The following is a 21,100-nucleotide window of genomic DNA, read 5'->3' on the forward strand; positions in this document are numbered from 1 at the left end:
ACTTCCTGAGGATGTGAAAGGGGATATATAAATGAAAAAAATTATTTTGTTAGTGAATGCAATCTCTTTCCATTTTCCCTGTCTCATTCACTCTCTCTCTTATCTCCACTAATGCTCTCCTTCTCATTCGCTCTCTCTCATTCACTCTCTCTCTTAACTCCACTAATGCTCTCCTTCTCATTCTCTCTCTCATCCTCTCAGACATTGTTCAGTCTCTCACATTTTTAAGGAGCGCTGAGCAACATCTGCTCCTTCAGAAGATCCACCTCAACACCTGGTGTGAGCAGTGAATTGAAACTCGCTCAACGACTGCTCAGCTTTACACAGGAATCATGTCACAGAGTCAGGACACAAAGGGTTAACAGTTTGTTTCAACACAACACTAAGGCCCTACGTTTCATTGAAAGGGTTTTCACAATTGTTCCCCGATTCCTGATTTGACTCACAGAGACACATCAACCCTTTCTCATTAAATACACAGAGGGAGCAGCACAGGAAGAGGTCATTCAGCCCAAGCAGAGCGTATGGGCAGTTCCCCCCCAGGTGAGCTTTCGGACAGGTCCTGGGTAAGTAACGGAATGATTGGAATTCACTTCCACGACCAACACCGTCCTTTGTTTTGACTTTATAAAGACAGATTCCAATGATTGATGCCTTTGAAAGATTTCTACTGATTATTGAGATCTGGGTGTGAGGCTCAAGTCTGTTGTACAGAACATCTTTCTGGTTAAATTATGCAGACAGGTTACACACAGTCTACGATTATATTCCCTCGGGTCTAGAAGATTAAGGAGTGATCTAATTGAGGGGTTCAAAATGATTAAACACTCGATAGGGTCGATAGAGAGAAGCTACTTTCTCGGGTGGGGGTGGGTGGTGGGGGTCGGGTGGAGTCCAGAACAAGGGGGCTGGAACTTCAGATTGGAGCCAGGCCGTTCAGGGGTGATGTCAGGAAGCACTTCTTCACACAAAGGGGAGTGGAAATCTGGAACTCTCTCCCCAATAATCAAACCCAACACCGAATACACATCATGTTGATTGTCCCTCTGTCCATTTCCATCTCTATTACAGAAGAGAGGCGAGGGGAAAGCAGGAATCAAATCGAACCATCGTGTTGATGAATATCCAGGTCCTGTTTATGAAAACTGTGAGCGTGGTTGGGCTTTGAGGAATCAGGTGAGTCACACACCACAGGATCCCCAGCCTCTCAGCTGCTCCAGTAGCCTGGTTATTGATATGGCTGCTCCAGTCCTGTATCTGCAATGTTTTATACAGTCACTCCCAAACCCAACCAAACTCACACCCAACACCGTTCAGTATCAATAATCACACCCCGTTCAGGATCAATAATCACACCCCGTTCAGGATCAATAATCAAACCCCGTTCAGTATCAATAATCACACCCCGTTCAGTATCAATAATCAAACCCCGTTCAGTATCAATAATCACACCCCGTTCAGTATCAATAATCAAACCCCGTTCAGTATCAATAATCAAACCCCGTTCAGGATCAATAATCACACCCCGTTCAGTATCAATAATCAAACCCCGTTCAGTATCAATAATCAAACCCCGTTCAGTATCAATAATCACACCCCGTTCAGGATCAATAATCACACCCCGTTCAGTATCAATAATCAAACCCCGTTCAGAATCAATAATCACACCCCGTTCAGTATCAATAATCAAACCCCGTTCAGTATCAATAATCAAACCCCGTTCAGAATCAATAATCAAACCCCGTTCAGAATCAATAATCAAACCCCGTTCAGTATCAATAATCAAACCCCGTTCAGAATCAATAATCAAACCCCGTTCAGAATCAATAATCAAACCCCGTTCAGTATCAATAATCACACCCCGTTCAGGATCAATAATCAAACCCCGTTCAGTATCAATAATCACACCCCGTTCAGTATCAATAATCAAACCCCGTTCAGTATCAATAATCACACCCCGTTCAGGATCAATAATCAAACCCCGTTCAGTATCAATAATCAAACCCTGTTCAGAATCAATAATCAAACCCCGTTCAGAATCAATAATCACACCCCGTTCAGGATCAATAATCAAACCTCGTTCAGTATCAATAATCAAACCCCGTTCAGTATCAATAATCACACCCCGTTCAGGATCAATAATCAAACCCCGTTCAGTATCAATAATCAAACCCTGTTCAGAATCAATAATCAAACCCCGTTCAGTATCAATAATCAAACCCCGTTCAGTATCAATAATCACACCCCGTTCAGGATCAATAATCAAACCCCGTTCAGTATCAATAATCAAACCCTGTTCAGAATCAATAATCAAACCCCGTTCAGTATCAATAATCAAACCCCGTTCAGTATCAATAATCACACCCCGTTCAGGATCAATAATCAAACCCCGTTCAGTATCAATAATCAAACCCTGTTCAGAATCAATAATCAAACCCCGTTCAGTATCAATAATCAAACCCCGTTCAGTATCAATAATCAAACCCCGTTCAGTATCAATAATCACACCCCGTTCAGGATCAATAATCAAACCCCGTTCAGTATCAATAATCAAACCCCGTTCAGTATCAATAATCAAACCCCGTTCAGTATCAATAATCACACCCCGTTCAGAATCAATAATCAAACCCCGTTCAGTATCAATAATCAAACCCCGTTCAGTATCAATAATCACACCCCGTTCAGAATCAATAATCAAACCCCGTTCAGTATCAATAATCAAACCCCGTTCAGTATCAATAATCAAACCCCGATCAGGATCAATAATCAAACCCCGTTCAGAATCAATAATCAAACCCCGTTCAGAATCAATAATCAAACCCCGTTCAGAATCAATAATCAAACCCCGTTCAGTATCAATAATCAAACCCCGTTCAGTATCAATAATCACACCCCGTTCAGGATCAATAATCAAACCCCGTTCAGTATCAATAATCAAACCCCGTTCAGTATCAATAATCAAACCCCGTTCAGTATCAATAATCACACCCCGTTCAGTATCAATAATCAAACCCCGTTCAGTATCAATAATCAAACCCCGTTCAGTATCAATAATCAAACCCCGTTCAGGATCAATAATCAAACCCCGTTCAGTATCAATAATCAAACCCCGTTCAGAATCAATAATCAAACACCGTTCAGTATCAATAATCAAACCCCGTTCAGTATCAATAATCAAACCCCGTTCAGTATCAATAATCAAACCCCGTTCAGTATCAATAATCACACCCCGTTCAGTATCAATAATCAAACCCCGTTCAGTATCAATAATCACACCCCGTTCAGTATCAATAATCAAACCCCGTTCAGTATCAATAATCACACCCCGTTCAGTATCAATAATCAAACCCCGTTCAGTATCAATAATCAAACCCCGTTCAGTATCAATAATCAAACCCTGTTCAGTATCAATAATCAAACCCCGTTCAGTATCAATAATCACACCCCGTTCAGTATCAATAATCACACCCCGTTCAGTATCAATAATCAAACCCCGTTCAGTATCAATAATCAAACCCCGTTCAGTATCAATAATCACACCCCGTTCAGTATCAATAATCAAACCCCGTTCAGAATCAATAATCAAACCCCGTTCAGTATCAATAATCACACCCCGTTCAGTATCAATAATCAAACCCCGTTCAGTATCAATAATCAAACCCCGTTCAGTATCAATAATCACACCCCGTTCAGTATCAATAATCAAACCCCGTTCAGTATCAATAATCAAACCCCGTTCAGTATCAATAATCAAACCCCGTTCAGTATCAATAATCACACCCCGTTCAGTATCAATAATCACACCCCGTTCAGTATCAATAATCACACCCCGTTCAGTATCAATAATCAAACCCCGTTCAGTATCAATAATCACACCCCGTTCAGGATCAATAATCACACCCCGTTCAGTATCAATAATCAAACCCCGTTCAGTATCAATAATCAAACCCCGTTCAGAATCAATAATCAAACCCCGTTCAGAATCAATAATCACACCCCGTTCAGTATCAATAATCAAACCCCGTTCAGTATCAATAATCACACCCCGTTCAGTATCAATAATCAAACCCCGTTCAGTATCAATAATCAAACCCTGTTCAGTATCAATAATCAAACCCCATTCAGAATCAATAATCAAACCCTGTTCAGAATCAATAATCAATCCCAGTTCAGAATCAATAATCAAACCCTGTTCAGTATCAATAATCAAACCCCGTTCAGTATCAATAATCAAACCCCGTTCAGTATCAATAATCAAACCCCGTTCAATATCAATAATCACACCCCGTTCAGTATCAATAATCAAACCCTGCTCAGTATCAATAATCACACCCCGTTCAGTATCAATAATCAAACCCCGTTCAGTATCAATAATCAAACCCCGTTCAATATCAATAATTAAACCCGGTTCAGTATCAATAATCACACCCCGTTCAGTATCAATAATCAAACCCCGTTCAGTATCAATAATCAAACCCCGTTCAGTATCAATAATCAAACCCCGTTCAGTATCAATAATCAAACCCCGTTCAGTATCAATAATCAAACCCCGTTCAGTATCAATAATCAAACCCCGTTCAATATCAATAATCAAACCCCGTTCAGTATCAATAATCAAACCCCGTTCAGTATCAATAATCAAACCCCGTTCAGTATCAATAATCAAACCCCGTTCAGTATCAATAATCAAACCCCGTTCAGTATCAATAATCAAACCCCGTTCAGTATCAATAATCACACCCCGTTCAGTATCAATAATCAAACCCCGTTCAGTATCAATAATCAAACACCGTTCAGTATCAATAATTAATGTATCTATTGTGGGTGGAATTTTTGATTTGGATCAATAATACTAAACACTGATCACTCTGATTGTCAATCTGATCATTTCTGTTTCTATTACAGAAGAAAGATGAGAAGTATCTGGAAATGAAATCTAACCGCGGAGTCAATCCTGATACAGATGATGATCTTTACGCAAACTGTGATTTTGCCGAGGATTCTGTTTATGGGAATTTATAAACTGAGCAAGAATGAGACACACACAGTGTGGGGAGAATACAGAACGGGAGAATCATTCAAAACTCCAATTTACCTTCCTAATATCCACAGGAACTCACTCCCAGGAAATAGATTTAAACCTCTTGTTACAATCTGATGGAATTTCTTCGGAATGATCTATCCAGGATGGTTGTCTGTGGGTTTCAATTCGAACATCCTCCTTCAAAATTGTCCCTCACTGTTGGAAACATCCTTCTCTCCATTCTGATTGTAAATGTCTTTAGATATTGTTCGATGATGTACCAGGACAGGACGGACAAATTCAATCCCGTGTCCGTGATGATGAGTTAATTTTCATTCTGTTATTCACCTTCCTGTCTGTCAGTGTTTACAGAATATTCATCAGCCAGTGTAGACTTCAGGAAATGCAGGATCGGTGGATAATTGCAGCAGAGGACATCGGGATAACTTACTCACCATTTTACAGTCAAATGTATTTTCAGATATATATTTGGATTTTACACTTCATCGTTAAACAGCGAAACGAACAACAATCTGGGAAACAGGGAAACAATTTGATTGGAGATTTGAGAAATTCCCTGCAGTTTGGAGGATAACAGATGTGCTACAGTGCCACCACTGGTGGGAGGACATCATTTCAGCGTGACATGTTTACATTGATGTTGCCAATGAACATAGGAAATTATGATGTGAAAAATTGGTTGCAGGTTTACCTTCTTCAGTATGTCATGGATGGATGAGACAGCTTTGATAACGGAATGAGATATAACTGCAATAAACCACCATTTTAGTCTTTCATTCTTGGAGAGTACAATTAGCATCCATCCTGAAGGCTGAGTGGATGGGTGAACTGTGCGATGTGTTACAGATTACAGAGACAAACATCCTCGATCCTGGTTCCGCTCTGTGTTTGATGAGATGCTTGGATCAAAGATTGGGAAAATAAATAATCCTCCTGCATTGATCTGTAACTGGTCATTTCCTCTGTCAATGTCGTGAGGAGAGAATTGGGTTTGAGGTCCAAAATCAGACACATGCTTTAACTGCCCATTGAATAGGAACAGGAGGAGGCCATTCAGCCCCCTTGAGCCTGCTACACAGGAACAAGAGAGCACCTGAAATAAAAACAGAAATGCTGGAGAAAATGAGTAGGTCTGGCAGCATCTGTGCAGAGATAAACAGAATTAGCATTTCAAGTCCGTATGACCCTTCTTCAGAGTCTCAAAGCAAAAACTCTGTTTCTCTCTCCACAGCTGCTGCCAGACCTGCTGAGTTAATGCAGCATTTTCTGTTTTTATTTCAGATTTACAGCATCTGCAGTATTTATTTTTGATGAGAAGAGGACATTCATCCCATCGATCCTGTTACACAGGAACAGGAGGAGGCCATTCAGCCCCTCGAACCTGTTACACAAGAACAGGAGGAGGCCACTCAGCCCCTCGAGCCTGTTACACAGGAACAGGAGGAGGCCATTCAGCCCCTCGAGCCTGTTACACAGGAACAGGAGGAGACGCATTTAGCCCCTCGAGCCTGTTACACAGGAACAGGAGGAGGCCATTCAGCCCCTCGAGCCTGTTACACAGGAACAGGAGGAGGTACATTCACCCACTCAAGCCTGTTACTGAGGAACAGGGGAAGGTCTATTCAGCCCCAAGAGCCTGTTACAGAGGAACAGGAGGAGGAGCACTCAGCCCCTTGAACCACTTACACAGGAACAGGATGCACATTCAGCTCCTCGAGTCTGTTACACAGAAACAGGGGGAAGGCTATTCAGCGCCATGAGCCTATTGTGCAGCAACAGGAGGAGGCCATTCAGCCCCTCGAGCCTGTTACACAGGAACAGGAGGAGGCCCATTCAGCCCCTCGAGCCTGTTACACAGGAACAGGAGGAGGCCCATTCAGCCCCTTCGAGCCTGGTCCACAGGAACAGGAGGATACCCATTCAGCCCCTTCGAGCCTGTTACACAGGAACAGGAGGAGGCCCATTCAGCCCCCTCAAGCCTGGTCTACAGTAACTGGGGAAGGCCTATTCAGCCCCATGTGCCTGTTTTGCAGTAAAATGGGGAGGACATTCAGCCCCTTGAGCCTGTTACACAGTCACAGCAGGAGGACATTTCAGTGCCATAAGACAGTTATGCAGGAACAGGAGGAGGCCCTTTGAGACCCATGAGCCTTTTACTCAGGAAGAGGAAGAGGCCATCCAGCCCCATGAGCCTGTTTCACAGGAAAACGGGGAGGCCATTCAGTCCCTCAAGCCTGGAACACAGCATCGGGAGGAGGCCATTCAGCCCCTCATGCCAATAAAACAGTAACAGAAGGAGGCCATACAGCCCCTCATGCCAATAACACAGGAACAGGAGGAGGCCCATTCAGCCCCCTCGAGCCAGTAACACAGGAACAGGAGGAGGTCCATTCAGCCCCTCGAGCCTGTTACACAGGAACAGGAGGAGGCCCATTCAGCCCCTCGAGCCTGTTACACAGGAACAGGAGGAGGCCCGTTCAGCCCCTCGAGCCTGTTACACAGGAACAGGAGGAGACGCATTTAGCCCCTCGAGCCTGTTACACAGGAACAGGAGGAGGCCATTCAGCCCCTCGAGCCTGTTACACAGGAACAGGAGGAGGTACATTCACCCACTCAAGCCTGTTATTGAGGAACAGGGGAAGGTCTATTCAGCCCCAAGAGCCTGTTACAGAGGAACAGGAGGAGGAGCACTCAGCCCCTTGAACCATTTACACAGGAACAGCAGGATGCACATTCAGCTCCTCGAGTCTGTTACACAGAAACAGGGGGAAGGCTATTCAGCGCCATGAGCCTATTGTGCAGCAACAGGAGGAGGCCATTCAGCCCCTCGAGCCTGGTCCACAGGAACAGGAGGAGGCCCATTCAGCCCCCTCAAGCCTGGTCTACAGTAACTGGGGAAGGCCTATTCAGCCCCATGTGCCTGTTTTGCAGTAAAAGGGGGAGGACATTCAGCCCCTTGAGCCTGTTACACAGTCACAGCAGGAGGACATTTCAGTGCCATAAGACAGTTATGCAGGAACAGGAGGAGGCCCTTTGAGACCAATGAGCCTTTTACTCAGGAAGAGGAAGAGGCCATCCAGCCCCATGAGCCTGTTTTGCAGGAACAGGAGGAGGTCCATTCAGCCCCTCGAGGCTATTACACAGGAACAGGAGGAGGCCGATTCAGCCACTCGAGCCTGTTACACAGGAACAGGAGGAGGCCCATTCAGCCCCTCGAGCCTGTTACACAAGAACAGGAGGAGGCCATTCAGCCCCTCGAGCCTGTTACACAGGAACAGGAGGAGGCCCATTCAGCCCCTCGAGCCTGTTACACAGGAACAGGAGGAGGTCCATTTAACCCCACAAGCCTGTTACACAGGAACAGGAGGAGGCCCATTCAGCCCCTCGGGCCTGTTACACAGGAACAGGGGGAGGCCCATTCAGCCCCCTCAAGTCTGTTTTGTGTGAACATTCGATGGTCATTCAGCCACATTCTTGGTACACAGAGGGTTAACAGTTTTCTTACTGTGACAGGAAAAGAGCTGCTTTCACAGCTTGACAGCAAACACCTCACATTTTGTCTCACAGAGACACATCAACCCTTTCTAATTAAATACACAGAGGGAGCAGCACAGGAAGAGGTCATTCAGCCCAAGCAGAGCGTGTGGGCAGTTCCTCCCCAGGCGAGCAGTCGGACAGGTCCTGGGTAAGTAACGGAACGATTGGAATTCACTTCCACGACCAACACCGTCCTTTGTTGATGTTGTGACTTTATAAAGACAGATTCCAATGATTGATGCCTTTGAAAGATTTCTACTGATTATTGAGATCTGGGTGTGAGGCTCAAGTCTGTTGTACAGAACATCTTTCAAGCTCAAGGGATGAGGGAAGTGCAGAGACATGAGCTTTGGGACATCCTGAGGAGCTGAAAGGTGCTATAGAAATGCAAATCCTTCATTGTTTTTCTTTCTTAAAGCCTTGTAACTTTCTGCAGAGCACCTATCATCACCTCTCAAGCCTTTTACACAGGAACAGGAGGAGGGACATTCAGCCCCATGAGCTATTTACTCAGGAATAGGAGGAGGCCATTCAGCCCCTTCGAGCCTGTTACAAAGGAACAGGAAAGGGCCCAGTTAGTTCCCTTGAGCCTGTTACATAGGAACAGGTGGAGGTCCATTCAGCCCCTCGAGCCTGTTACACAGGAACAGGAGGAGGTCCATTCAGCCCCTCGAGCCTGTTACACAGGAACAGGAGGAGGCCCATTCAGCCCCTCGAGCCTGTTACACAGGAACAGGAGGAGGCCCATTCAGCCCATTTAACCTGTTACACAGGAACAGGAGGAGGTCATTCAGCCCCCTCAAGTCTGTTTTATGTGAGCATTCGAAGGTCATTCAGCCACATTCTTGGCACACAAAGGGTTAACAGTTTTCTAACTGTACGAGGCAAAGAGTTGCTTTCTCACTTGGTACTAACCACTTCCTCATTTTGACTCACAGTGACACATTCACCCTTTCTAATTAAATACACAGAGGGAGCAGCACAGGAAGAGGTCATTCAGCCCAAGCAGAGCGTGTGGGCAGTTCCTCCCCAGGCGAGCAGTCGGACAGGTCCTGGGTAAGTAACGGAACGATTGGAATTCATGCCCACGACCAACACCGTCCTTTGTTGATGTTGTGACTTTATAAAGACAGATTCCAATGATTGATGCCTTTGAAAGATTTCCACTGATTATTGAGATCTGGGTTTGAGGCTCAAGTCTGTTATACAGAACATCTTTCTAGCTCAAGGGATGAGGGAAGTGCAGAGACATGAGCTTTGGGATGTCCTGAGGAGGTGAAAGGCGATATAGAAATGCAAGTCCTTCATCGTTTTTCTTTCTTAAAACTTTGTAACTCTCTGCAGAGCACCTATCATCACCACTCAAGCCAGTTACACAGGAACAGGAGGAGGCCCATTCAGTCCCTCGAGCCAGTTAAACAGGGACTGGAGGAATCCCATTCTGTCCTCTTGAGCCTGTTAGACAGGAACAGGAGAGGGTCGTTCAGCCCCCTCGAGTCTATTTCATGTGAACATTCGATGGTCATTCAGCCACATTCTTGGTACACATAGGGTTAACAGTTTTCTTACTGTGACAGGCAAAGAGCTGCTTTCACACCTTGACAGCAAACACCTCACATTTTGTCTCACAGTGACACATCAACCCTTTCTAATTAAATACACAGAGGGAGCAGCACAGGAAGAGGTCATTCAGCCCAAGCAGAGCGTGTGGGCAGTTCCTCCCCAGGCGAGCAGTCGGACAGGTCCTGGGTAAGTAACGGAACGACCACGACCAACACCGTCCTTTGTTGATGTTGTGACTTTATAAAGACAGATTCCAATGATTGATGCCTTTGAAAGATTTCTACTGATTATTGAGATCTGGGTGTGAGGCTCAAGTCTGTTATACAGAATATTTTTCTAGCTCAAGAGATGAGGGAAGTGCAGAGACATGAGCTTTGGGACATCCTGAGGTGGTGAAAGGCGATATAGAAATGCAAATCCTTCAATGTTATGCTTTCTTAAAGCCTAGTAACTCTCTGCAGAGCACCTATCATCCCACAGAGAATTAAATTAATCAGTGAAGACATTGTCTTAAAGCAGTTCTGATCTCTCGAGAGCTGTCCGACAAGAGGTGGGTTCTCATTAACTCCTTTCTCTTTCACAGCTTGAGGGTGAGCAGCTGATGAAGTATCTGTGAGTGGACAGTGATCGGGAAATCTTACTTCCTCCTGTCACTTCTCCAAGGTAATATCATCGTCAGCTCGGACAGATTTATGGTCAATAGTCTTTGTAAAGGAGCATTCTTATTGAGCTGTGATTGGGAACCGATTCAGCAGTGAGCTAGTGTGCAAACTCACACCAAGTCCCATTCACCCATCAGCCCTGTGCTCACTGATATACACTGACTCCCTGTCTGACAGCAGAATTGGAGGAGAGCAGAGATCTCAGAGGGTTTCAGGGTTGGAGGAGGTGACAGGGATAGAGAGTGGAGAGGGTGGATGGAGGGATAGGAAATCAATGATGAGAATTTGAAATTTGAGTCATTGCTGGACTGGGAGCCAGTGTAGGTCAGCGAGTGACAGGGGGGGCAATCAGCTGAATAGAGAAGCAGGGATAAAAACTGGGGAATTAAGTCTATCCTGATGATAAGACTCAGATAACAATGCCCTGAAATTTGTGTCTTTTGCTGATTTTAGTCAGAATTTCCCATGAAGACAACACAGCAGCTCCTAGAATAGACAGGCTGTTCAGTGACACACTTCCTGTCCATTCTCACCATGCTAAAAACTTCAAAAAGATTGCAACGTAACTGAAAGAGAGAAGGAAGGCAAAGCTGTCTGTGTGTAAAACTGTCAAATATTCTGAGTTATCATGATTGTCTCTGATCTGCTGCAGAGTTTATATTTCACAGAATCTTAGCACTTTGCAGCTCAGAGAGAGACCATTGACTCACTGCCTGAAAGGGCGGTGGACGCAGATTCAACAGGAACTTTCAGAAGGGGAACTGGATAAATACTTGAAGGAGACATTTTGCAGAGCTGTGGAGGAGAGAGCAGAGGTGAGAGTGGGACTAATTGGACAGATCTTTCAAAGGCCCAGCACAGGCTCGATGGGCCAAATGTCTTCCTTCTGTTATGGTTCATTCTACAATCTGATCAATTAAGTCCCACATCAATAACTCTTAAGGCTCCCGCTGCAGGGATGGATCTTTGAGAAGGACAGGGAACAAGAGGTTTCTGGTATCATTTTCATATTTCTTGACAATGACATAAGTGTATAGATCTGTTGAATATTTGAGTCTCTAAAGCCTAGAGGTAATCTGCTGTTATGCCCAGATCTTGTGGTCGTAACCTTGTCTGGAGGTGTCTTTAATTGCTCACATTGATCTGTGGGATTGTCATTCTTGGATGTTGCCCCTGGTTTCAATTTGCATTTTGCCCTTGATGCAATTGGGGAGGCTTTAAACTAATATGGCAGGGGATGGGATCCCGAGAGGAGGTTCAGCAGAGGGAGATGCACAGCCAAAATTAGAAGAGAGAGCAAGTGAACCTGGAAGGCAGAGAAATTTTTGATCCGTTAAGGCTCAAGATAGCGTGGAAAGGGTGGATTGTATTTATTTTAATGCAAGGAATCTGATGAATAAAGCAGATGAGTTGAGGCCACAAATTAACACATGGATGTTTGATGTAATTGCTGTCACAGAGACATGGTTGAGAGAGGGGCAGGATTGACAGCTCAATATTACAGGATACAGGGTCTTCTGGCAAGACAGGGAAGGAGTTAAAAGAGGAGGGGGTATCGCAATATCGATCAAGGAATCAATTATTGCAGTGAGGAGGGAAGACACCTTAGGGGGCTCCTCAAATGAAGCCATATGGGTAGAAACTAAAAACAAATAATGAGCAATCAGATTTCTGGGAGTGTTCTACAGGCCCCGGGACACTCAGAGAAATAGAAGTGCAGATACAAAGGCAAAATTCAGAGAAGTATAAAAATAATCCAGTTGTAATGGTGTGAGTTTTCAACTTCCCCAACAATAACTGGGTAAGTCATAGTGTGATAGTTTTAGAGGGGGCAGAATTGTTAAAATGCATGCAGGTGAGATTTTTAAGCCAGTACATAGAAGATCCTACAAGAGAGAGGTCTGTCCTGGACTGAATTTTAAGGAATGTAACCAGGCAAATGGTAGAGGTATCAGTGGGGGAGCATTGTGCAGATAGTGATCTTCATTCCATTAGATTCTATGTTGTTATGGAAAAGAACAAGGATGGGCCATAAATCTGAGTTCTTAATTGGGGGAAGGCTGATTTTAATAAGATCAAATATGATTTGGCCAGAGTGGACTGGGAGCAGCTACTTTTAGGGAAATCTGCGTCAGAGCAATGGGACTCATTCAAGAAGGAAGTAGGGAGAGGACAGGGCCAACATATTCCAGTAAAGGCAAAGGGTGGGACCAACAAATCCAGGGAACCCTGGATGTTGAGAGATTTACAGGATTGGATAAAGAGATAAAGGGAGGCTTATGGCAGATACCGAGGGCTCAAAACAGAGGAAGCCTTAGAAGAATATAGAATGTGTCGGGGGAATGTTAAAAAGGAAATTAGGAGAGCAAAAAGGGGGCATGAAGAAACATTAGCAGGAAAAATGAAGGAAAATCCAAAGTTATTTTACAAGTACATTAAGAGTAAGAGGATAACTAGGGAAAGAGTAAGGCCCATTAAGGACCATTTGGTAATTTGTGTGTGGAGCCGGAAGACATAGGTAGGGTTCTAAATGAACACTTTGTGTCAGTGTTCACAAGTGAGAGGGACAATGTGGGTATGGAAATCAGGCAGAAGGACTGTGATATAGTTAAAGAAATTAGAATAGAAAGGGAGGAGGTTCTAAGTTATCTGGCAGGCTTAAACGTAGATTAATCTCCAGGCCCAGATGAAATGTATCTCAGGCTGTTGAGTGAGGCAAGGGAGGAGATAGCAGGGGTGCTGGCAATAATTTTCAATACCTCTCTGGCCAGAGGAGAGGTACCAGAGGACTGGAGGACAGCCAATGTGGTACCGTTATTCAAGAAGGGAGGAAGGGATAAACCAGGGAACTACAGGCCAGTCAGGCTAACCTCAATGGTGGGGAAACTATTGGAAGCAATTCTGAGGGACAGAATTAATCTACACTTGGAGAGGCAGGGATTAATCAAGGACAGTCAGCATGGTTTTGTTAAGGGGAGGTCATGTCTGACCAGTTTGATTGAATTATTTGAAGAGGTGACTAAGTGTGTAGTTGAGGGCAATGCATTTGACATAGTCAACTTGGGCTTCAGCAAGGCTTTTGATAAGGTCCCGCCTGGGAGACTGTAAACGAAAGTAAGAGCCCATGGGATCGAAGGCAATTTGGCAAATTGGATCCAGAATTGGCTGAGTGGCAGGAAGCAGAGTGTGATGGTCGAGGGGTGTTTTTGTGACTGGATGCCTGTGTCCAGTGGGATTCCACAGGGATCAGTGTTGGGTCCCTTTCTGTTTGTGGTATATTTAAATGGTCTAACCTTGAATGTAGGAGGGTTGATCAGTGAGTTCGCAGATGACATGAAAATTGGTGGGATGGTAAATAGTGAGGAGGATAGCCTTAGATTACAGGAGGATATAGACGGGCTGGTCAGATGGGCTGATCAGTGCCAAATGGAATTTAACCTGGATAAGTGTGAGGTGATGCACTTGGGCAGGACAAACAGGACACGGGAATACACAATGAATGGTAGGACCCTGGGAAGTAACAAGGATCAGAGGGACCTTGGTGTGCATGTCCACTGTTCCCTTAAGGGAGTAGATAAGGTGGTTAAGAAGGCATATGGAATACTTGCCTTTATTAGTCGAACATAGAATATAAAAGCAGGAAGGTTATGCTGGAACTGTATAAAACGCTGGTTAGGCTACAGCTAGAGTATTGCGTGCAGTTCTGGAACCCGCATTATAGGAAGGATGTGATTTCACTAGAGAGAGTGCAGAGGAGATTAACCAGGATGTTGCCTGGGCTGGAGAGTTTTAGTTATGAGGAGAGATTGGATAGACTGGGGTTAGTTAACCTGGAGCTGTGGAGATTCAGGGGGGAACATGATTGAGATGTATAACATTATGAGGGACATAGATAAGGTAGACATGAAGGAACTTTTCCCCTTGGTGGAGGGATCAATAACCAGGGGGCATAGATTGAAGGTAAGGGGCAGGAGGTTTAAAGGGGATGTGAGAGAGAGTTTTTTCACCCAGAGGGTGGTGGGAATCTGGAACTCACTGCCTGAAAGGGTGGGAGAGGCAGAAACCCTCATAACATTTAAGAAGTATTTGGATGTGCACTTGCGATGCCATCGCATACAAGGCTTTGGGCCCAGTGCATTAATGTGATTAGAATAATTAGGTACTTGTTTGACCGACGCAGATTCAATTGGCCGAAGGGCCTTTATCCGTGCTGTAGACCCCTCTGACTCTATGACTCTATGGGCTGAATTTCCTGCCTGTCGGGCGGGTGGGCCTGGATATTTAAATGGGGCAGGATGATGTCAGGGGTTCCTCCTGATGTCATCCCGCATCATCATAGTTTCGCTGAGCAGACCCCGCCCCCTGCTCACCAACGGGAAAATTCAGCCCGATGACTCCATGCAACAGGACTGTACGGTGTTTGAGGAGCGGGAATGGATCTGATTTATCCTCGGTTAGGCCTCACCGCTGAGCCTTTGTGTGTAATGACTCCATAGGACCCTGGTCCTGAACAGAAACCTTGGAGATGAAGTCCCGTCCTTTCATTGAGGATACCCTCCATTGTGTTGTGTGGCACTAGCACCATGCTGGATGAGCAGGTTATTGTTGAGTCAATGCCTCTTACTGTCCATTACACCTTTATCACTTTGCTTATGATGAAGAGTAAATTGATAAGGTGGTGATTGGCCAGGTTGGATTTGTCCTGCTGGATTGGACATATCCCTGGGCAGTTTTTCATATTGCAGGTTCCGCAGCCCCTCCCTTCGATGCGCTGTAAAGGACATTGTCCAAGAGCAGGCACAGTGGAGTGTCGAGAGTCACAGTGAAAATGGTGTAGGTGATCTCAAAGCCTTGTAAGGACTCTGCCAGCCAACAGCCTGAGATGGACACACATGTGGACAGTACTGACACCTGCCAATGGGCCTCTCATGTTCTTACCTTGACAGGCTGTCCCCACCATTTCCCACTGCCAAGTTGTTGAAGAATATCGGATCACAAAGATTCCAGTATGATGCCCTGCCTGTCTTTAGAAATGACTCCCCGGGAGATGCCTTGCTCATCCCAATAAGGTCAAGTTGAATCAGGAGATCCTTCAATAATGCTTCCTCAGTTTCTGTAGTGTAGAATCTTTCACCATTCCCTCTTGCAGCTGCTGGCATTTGTGTTGTGCTAAATGGACTAGATCAATTGACAGACTTGCATTCTCCAGCAGGTGTAATGTTGGAGCTCCTTTGAAACTGCCAATATTGTTGAAACGTTCTGCATATTTCAATGTTATGTCATGAACTGAGGTGAAAGGGTAGTATGTGAAACTGGGACAAACATAAATACATTGGCTTTTGGCCAGACCAGACAATCCTGGCAGTGGGTGGGGCCAGAAAATCCCACCCCTATGGGACATTTTCAGTTTAATTGATGTGCCCAGAGAGATCAATAAAGACAACAATCCACTATTTATTGGCAAGCCACATCAGGATATGTGTGAGAGGTGGAATATCGATCACCGCTCCTCGTCTCGTCGTGTACATCATCGCCATTTCCTGGTTTGTCAGTCACCACATGTATGTGTTCCTGATGGGTGATTCTTATTGCCTGAAGGTTCCCCGTTGTGTAGGGTCTGTTTGGATCAGCGCACGGCTCTTTGTAGCTGCATCAGCCTTTGCTCTAATGCCCTGCCGCTGTCAATGGCCCTTTCTGCCACAAGCCTTGCAGGATTGGTGGAAAGCTGGGTATTTCCTTGGTGCCTGCAGAAGGCCACACCTTCCACACGTCTCACTAGGTTTGGATGTTCTAGTGAGTGTGTCAACAATTGATGTTGTACTGAGGACCTGTAAGCTTCGTTGACCTGCGAGGATCACCACGAGGGATCCGTCTGCTCCCCAGCTCTTTACTTGAGCTCTTTCCCATCACTGTGTCTTCAAAGGTTTCCTGAGCAGTCAGTGCACTGCGATTTCAACCCTCTCTGATGCTGTGTCTCTGTTGTGGTCTGACCAAAGCGTCGAGGGTCGTCTCATGTAATGTAACTCGATCTAAGGATGTTCACCACGTCATACCTGTACTGAATCTTGCTGCCAGAATGTTTGGCCACTGCTGATCACCATGTTGTCTTTTTATAATGATATAAAGGCACCAGCCACTGATACGGAATTGGGTAAATACATTGTGGGTTCAGTTATTTAGAATAGGGACATGAGAACAGATATACAAGGATAGAAAGCTGGGAGACACCTGCAGCCAAACTGTGTGAGCTGTGTTCTGCTCACAGGCCAAAGTGAAACTTGGACTGGATGGTGTTATCATCCCAGCTGATGTTACTACTGGGCAAGTCAGATCCCAGGGTGGAGCTCAGCTTGATAGGTCCTAACTTTTATTTTTTATTTAGGAATGTGGAGTGCGGCTACTGAACAGAGTCACAGGAGTCATCTGATGAACTTCTAACTAAAGAATAAAGCATTTATTAAACTAGGAAAGACAAACTATATGACATTACCCCTTCACCCAGACCTATACCTTTACAGATTCATAAGTAGAACGCAAGTTACAATAGCTATCTTATACTCTCATGTTCACACTAAGTACACAGTCCATGTAAACCAATAGACGACCTGTGGTCAGGGACACCACATTCTGAAAGAAATTGACAGAACCCACTTGGAACAAATGCTATGGCTCCCTCCTCATCTGACCCCAGACGCTTGTTACACTGTGAGGCAACCAGTCTCACTGAACTGAGATATCCATATGAGGGTTTCCAATCTCCACTCTCCAAGAACTCACTTTGGAATCTTCTCCAACATGACACTTTCACTCAGACACCTTCCACAAGGGGCCACTTTCACTATTTCAAACTCTCCTTCCCATGTTGCTGCCCCCTGGATCGCCACGTGCATTCAGCCTTCCTTCCACGCCCTGTCTCTCCAATGCTCAGCCGTGTCAATGGCACACCAGGATTCACATGGCCGTAGTAATGAGTCACCAACCTGTGGTGTCTCCTAGGATCTTCTGGCTTCTCGCAAGCCTATTTTGCTTTAGGCCTGTGTCCTGCTGCTTTCTCCCTTTATGTTTGAAGCCTTCTTCTGCTCCTCACTCTTAACTTCACTTAACAGGGCCTTTTCCAGATTTGACCAGAAGGTCTTCTTGGGCCCTTTCTCCTGTTCCACTCGATGGTTTTGGCTTCTTCTTTACTTTGGGACTGACTATCTGTCCCGCTCCTTTGCTGCTTCTCCTGGCAACTCCTTTCAACAGAACTGAAAGTACTTTTCTGTTTTTCTCTGTCTCTGTGGGTCCTTCCCTCTGGATCACTGTTGCTAGGCAACAGCACAGTTTGTTACACCTTGTGTTTGTTTTGACTTCATAAAAACTCATTAGATAGGTGGCTACATTTAAAGTGAAACCAAAACTCAAGTTCCCCCTTTTCTAAACACCCAAATACAGAAATACAAACTAAACTTGAACCTAAAGATATACCTTATGCCTAACACACACAAATACACATAGAACTTCCTTAAGCCAACCCAAGTTCCTAAAAATCACATGACACACTTCCCCTCGAGTGATGTCATGCTGCTGTCCCTGAAAGGCATATTACAACAGTGTTATCACTTGGCAGGTGATGTGTGCCAGGCAGACCAAGTCCATGAGAGAAAGATGGTCACACGATCATAATGATTTTTCATTTTTTTATTTATTATGAGATGTGTGCACTGAATTCAGAAGCCATAAGTCCACCAAGACCTTTAGAGATTTAAAAAAATAAATTAAAATATTTGTCATCAAAATAAAAGATTTCAAGCACATGCATAAGACTACAATGACTGCTATAATGACTCCTAAAATTCCTAATTAACCTGACTCCCAGTTACACTCCCTTTAAGGCAACAGACCAAAAATAGATGTTAGATTTAAAACAAACTCAGCAAGTTAACACAATGCCCTGGACAGTGGAATTCCAAATGGATTTTCCCCAACTTCAGTTCTGTTGGAGAGCAGGTTTGTGCACAAACAGGGTCCCTTAGGAACATGAACCAGTGTAGAATGAACTTGTCCGCTTGTGTGTCGAATCTCTTCCATCATTGTGAAAACTTGTGGAGATCATTAGGTGTCCTGTAGATGGTCCACACTGCAGCCACTGTGCCCCAGTGATGGAGGGGGTGGATATCGAGTCTAGTGGATCGACAAAACACACAGAGTTAAATATTGATATTTCTCTCCACAGTTGGACTGTCACAAGAGTGGAAAGGTGACACTCCACGAGAGGTGACAGTGCAGGAAGGTTCGTGTGTACAGATTCCATGTAATTACAGTTATCCAGCACATTTAGTAGGGAGAGAACGTGTCGGAATCTGGTATGTGAAATGGTACACATGGAATACATGGAATACACGGTCTAGAGGGACCATAGCCTTTCACTCCAAGGATCACAGTCACGAGTTACCACGGTTCCACCATCGGACCCGGCTGTCTGGAGACCTGAAAGATGGCGACTGTTCCCTGATTATAAACAACATCAGACGGGAAGATGCAGGATATTATTATTTCAGAATAGAATTTGACAATGGTCCGAACCATAATTATTACCCTGTAACCCAGCTTCACGTTTCTGGTAAGTGCTGTGTTATAATTACTCAACAATTCACATCCAACACTCAATGGGAAATAATAGTGTTTGATTTGCTTGTTTTCTTACCGTGTTAACCAGCGTCACTATTTTTAATGATTTGTCTATTTCTGCTCCCAGATCCATGAGCTTATTGTGTGTGATTGAATCCACATCATAGCTGTAACGTAAACCGAGCTGAGGGCTGATGACACCTCCCCCCTGAGTGAAGTGTCTCCTCCCCACTACACCTTCCACCCCTCACACTGTCCATGTAAACCCCTGTCCCATCTCCAGCCTCTCTTTCCTCCTCCAAAGTCCTTGAACGTGTTTCCATCTCCCGAATCCGTTCCCATCTTTCCCGGAACTCCATGTTTGAATCCCTCCAATCAGGTTCGCACCCCAGCCACTGTGCTGAAACAGCTCTTATCAAGGTCACAAATGGCATCCTGTGTGACTGTGACAAAGGTAAACTTTCCCTCCTCCTCCTTCTCGATCTGTCTGCAGCCTTTGACACGCTCTACACTCCATAAACCTGAGGCCATCCAAAACTGCTGAACACCTCCTTACTCACACCAAGTACCATTCCCTTATCACCCGCTCTGCTCGATGACCGAGACTGGCTCCTGGTCAAGCAAAGTCTCAATGTCACAATTTTCATCTTTGTTTCCTCACTATCCCTGTAATCTCCTCATCCTCCTCCAGCCCCTACAATCCTCCCTATCTCTGTAATCTCCTCCAGCCCCTACAGCCCTCCCTATCTCTGTAACCTCCTCCAGCCCTCTGCAACCCTCCATATCTCTGTAAACTCAACCTGCCCCTACAACCCTCCCTATCTCTGTAACCTCATCCTGCCCCTACAACCCTCCCTATCTCTGTAACCTCATCCAGCCCCTACAACCCTCCCTATTTCTGTAACCTCCTCCAGCCCCTACAACACTCCCTATCTCTGTAACCTCATCCAGCCCCTACAACCATCCATATCTCTGTAACCTCATCCAGCCTCTTCAACCCTCCTTATCTCTGTAACCTCTTCCAGCCCCTACAACCCTCCCTATCTCTGTAAACTCATCCAGCCCCTTCAACCCTCCTTATCTCTGTAACCTCCTCCAGCCCCTACAACCCTCCCTATCCTTGTAAACTCCTCCAGCCATCTACATCCCTCCCTATCTCTGTAACCTCATCCTGTCCCTTCAACTCTTCCTATCCCTGTAAACTCCTCCTGTCCCTAAAACCCTCTCTGCCCTTGCAAACTCCTCCAGTCCCTACAACCCTCCCTATCTCTATAAACACCTACAGCCCCTACCACCCTCCCTATCTCTGTAAAATCCTCCAGCCACTGCACCCCTCCCTATCTCTGTAACCTCCTCCAGCCCCTGCACCCCTCTCTATCTATTTAACCTCCTCCAGCCCCTACAACCCTCGGAGATCTCTGCGCTCCTCCAATTCCGGCCTCTTGAGCTTCCCCCGATTCCCATCGCTCCACCATTGGCGGCCGTGCCTTCAGCTGCCTGGACCCTAAGCTCTGGAATTCCCTCCCTGAAGCTCTTTGCCTCTTTCTCTCTCTCTCTCATTCTCCCTCTCTCTCACTGTCTCTCTCGCTCTCTCTCTCTCTCTCTCACTATCCCTTTTATCCATCTTTTAAGATTCTCCATGACACCGACCTCTTCTGGTCAGCTGTCGCTAATATCTCCACAT

At 45.3% G+C, this 21,100-nt stretch overlaps 1 protein-coding gene across 1 annotated transcript in view; it reads left to right on the forward strand.

Annotated features, from left to right (window-relative positions):
• The window catches only part of LOC121274000, a gene marked incomplete at its 5' end in the record, with an annotated part of 117,268 nt that overhangs the window by 55,372 nt on the left and 40,796 nt on the right, over positions 1-21,100 (forward strand). The window contains 4 exons of the mRNA XM_041181134.1: positions 482-566; positions 1,072-1,176; positions 4,906-5,014; positions 19,022-19,408. Coding sequence (XP_041037068.1) covers positions 482-566; positions 1,072-1,176; positions 4,906-5,014; positions 19,022-19,408 — 686 coding nt within the window. The remainder of the gene's footprint in view (positions 1-481; positions 567-1,071; positions 1,177-4,905; positions 5,015-19,021; positions 19,409-21,100) is intronic.

The sequence above is a fragment of the Carcharodon carcharias genome, assembly GCF_017639515.1.
Source record: "Carcharodon carcharias isolate sCarCar2 chromosome 29 unlocalized genomic scaffold, sCarCar2.pri SUPER_29_unloc_15, whole genome shotgun sequence".
In the NCBI taxonomy this organism is placed as follows: domain Eukaryota; kingdom Metazoa; phylum Chordata; class Chondrichthyes; order Lamniformes; family Lamnidae; genus Carcharodon; species Carcharodon carcharias.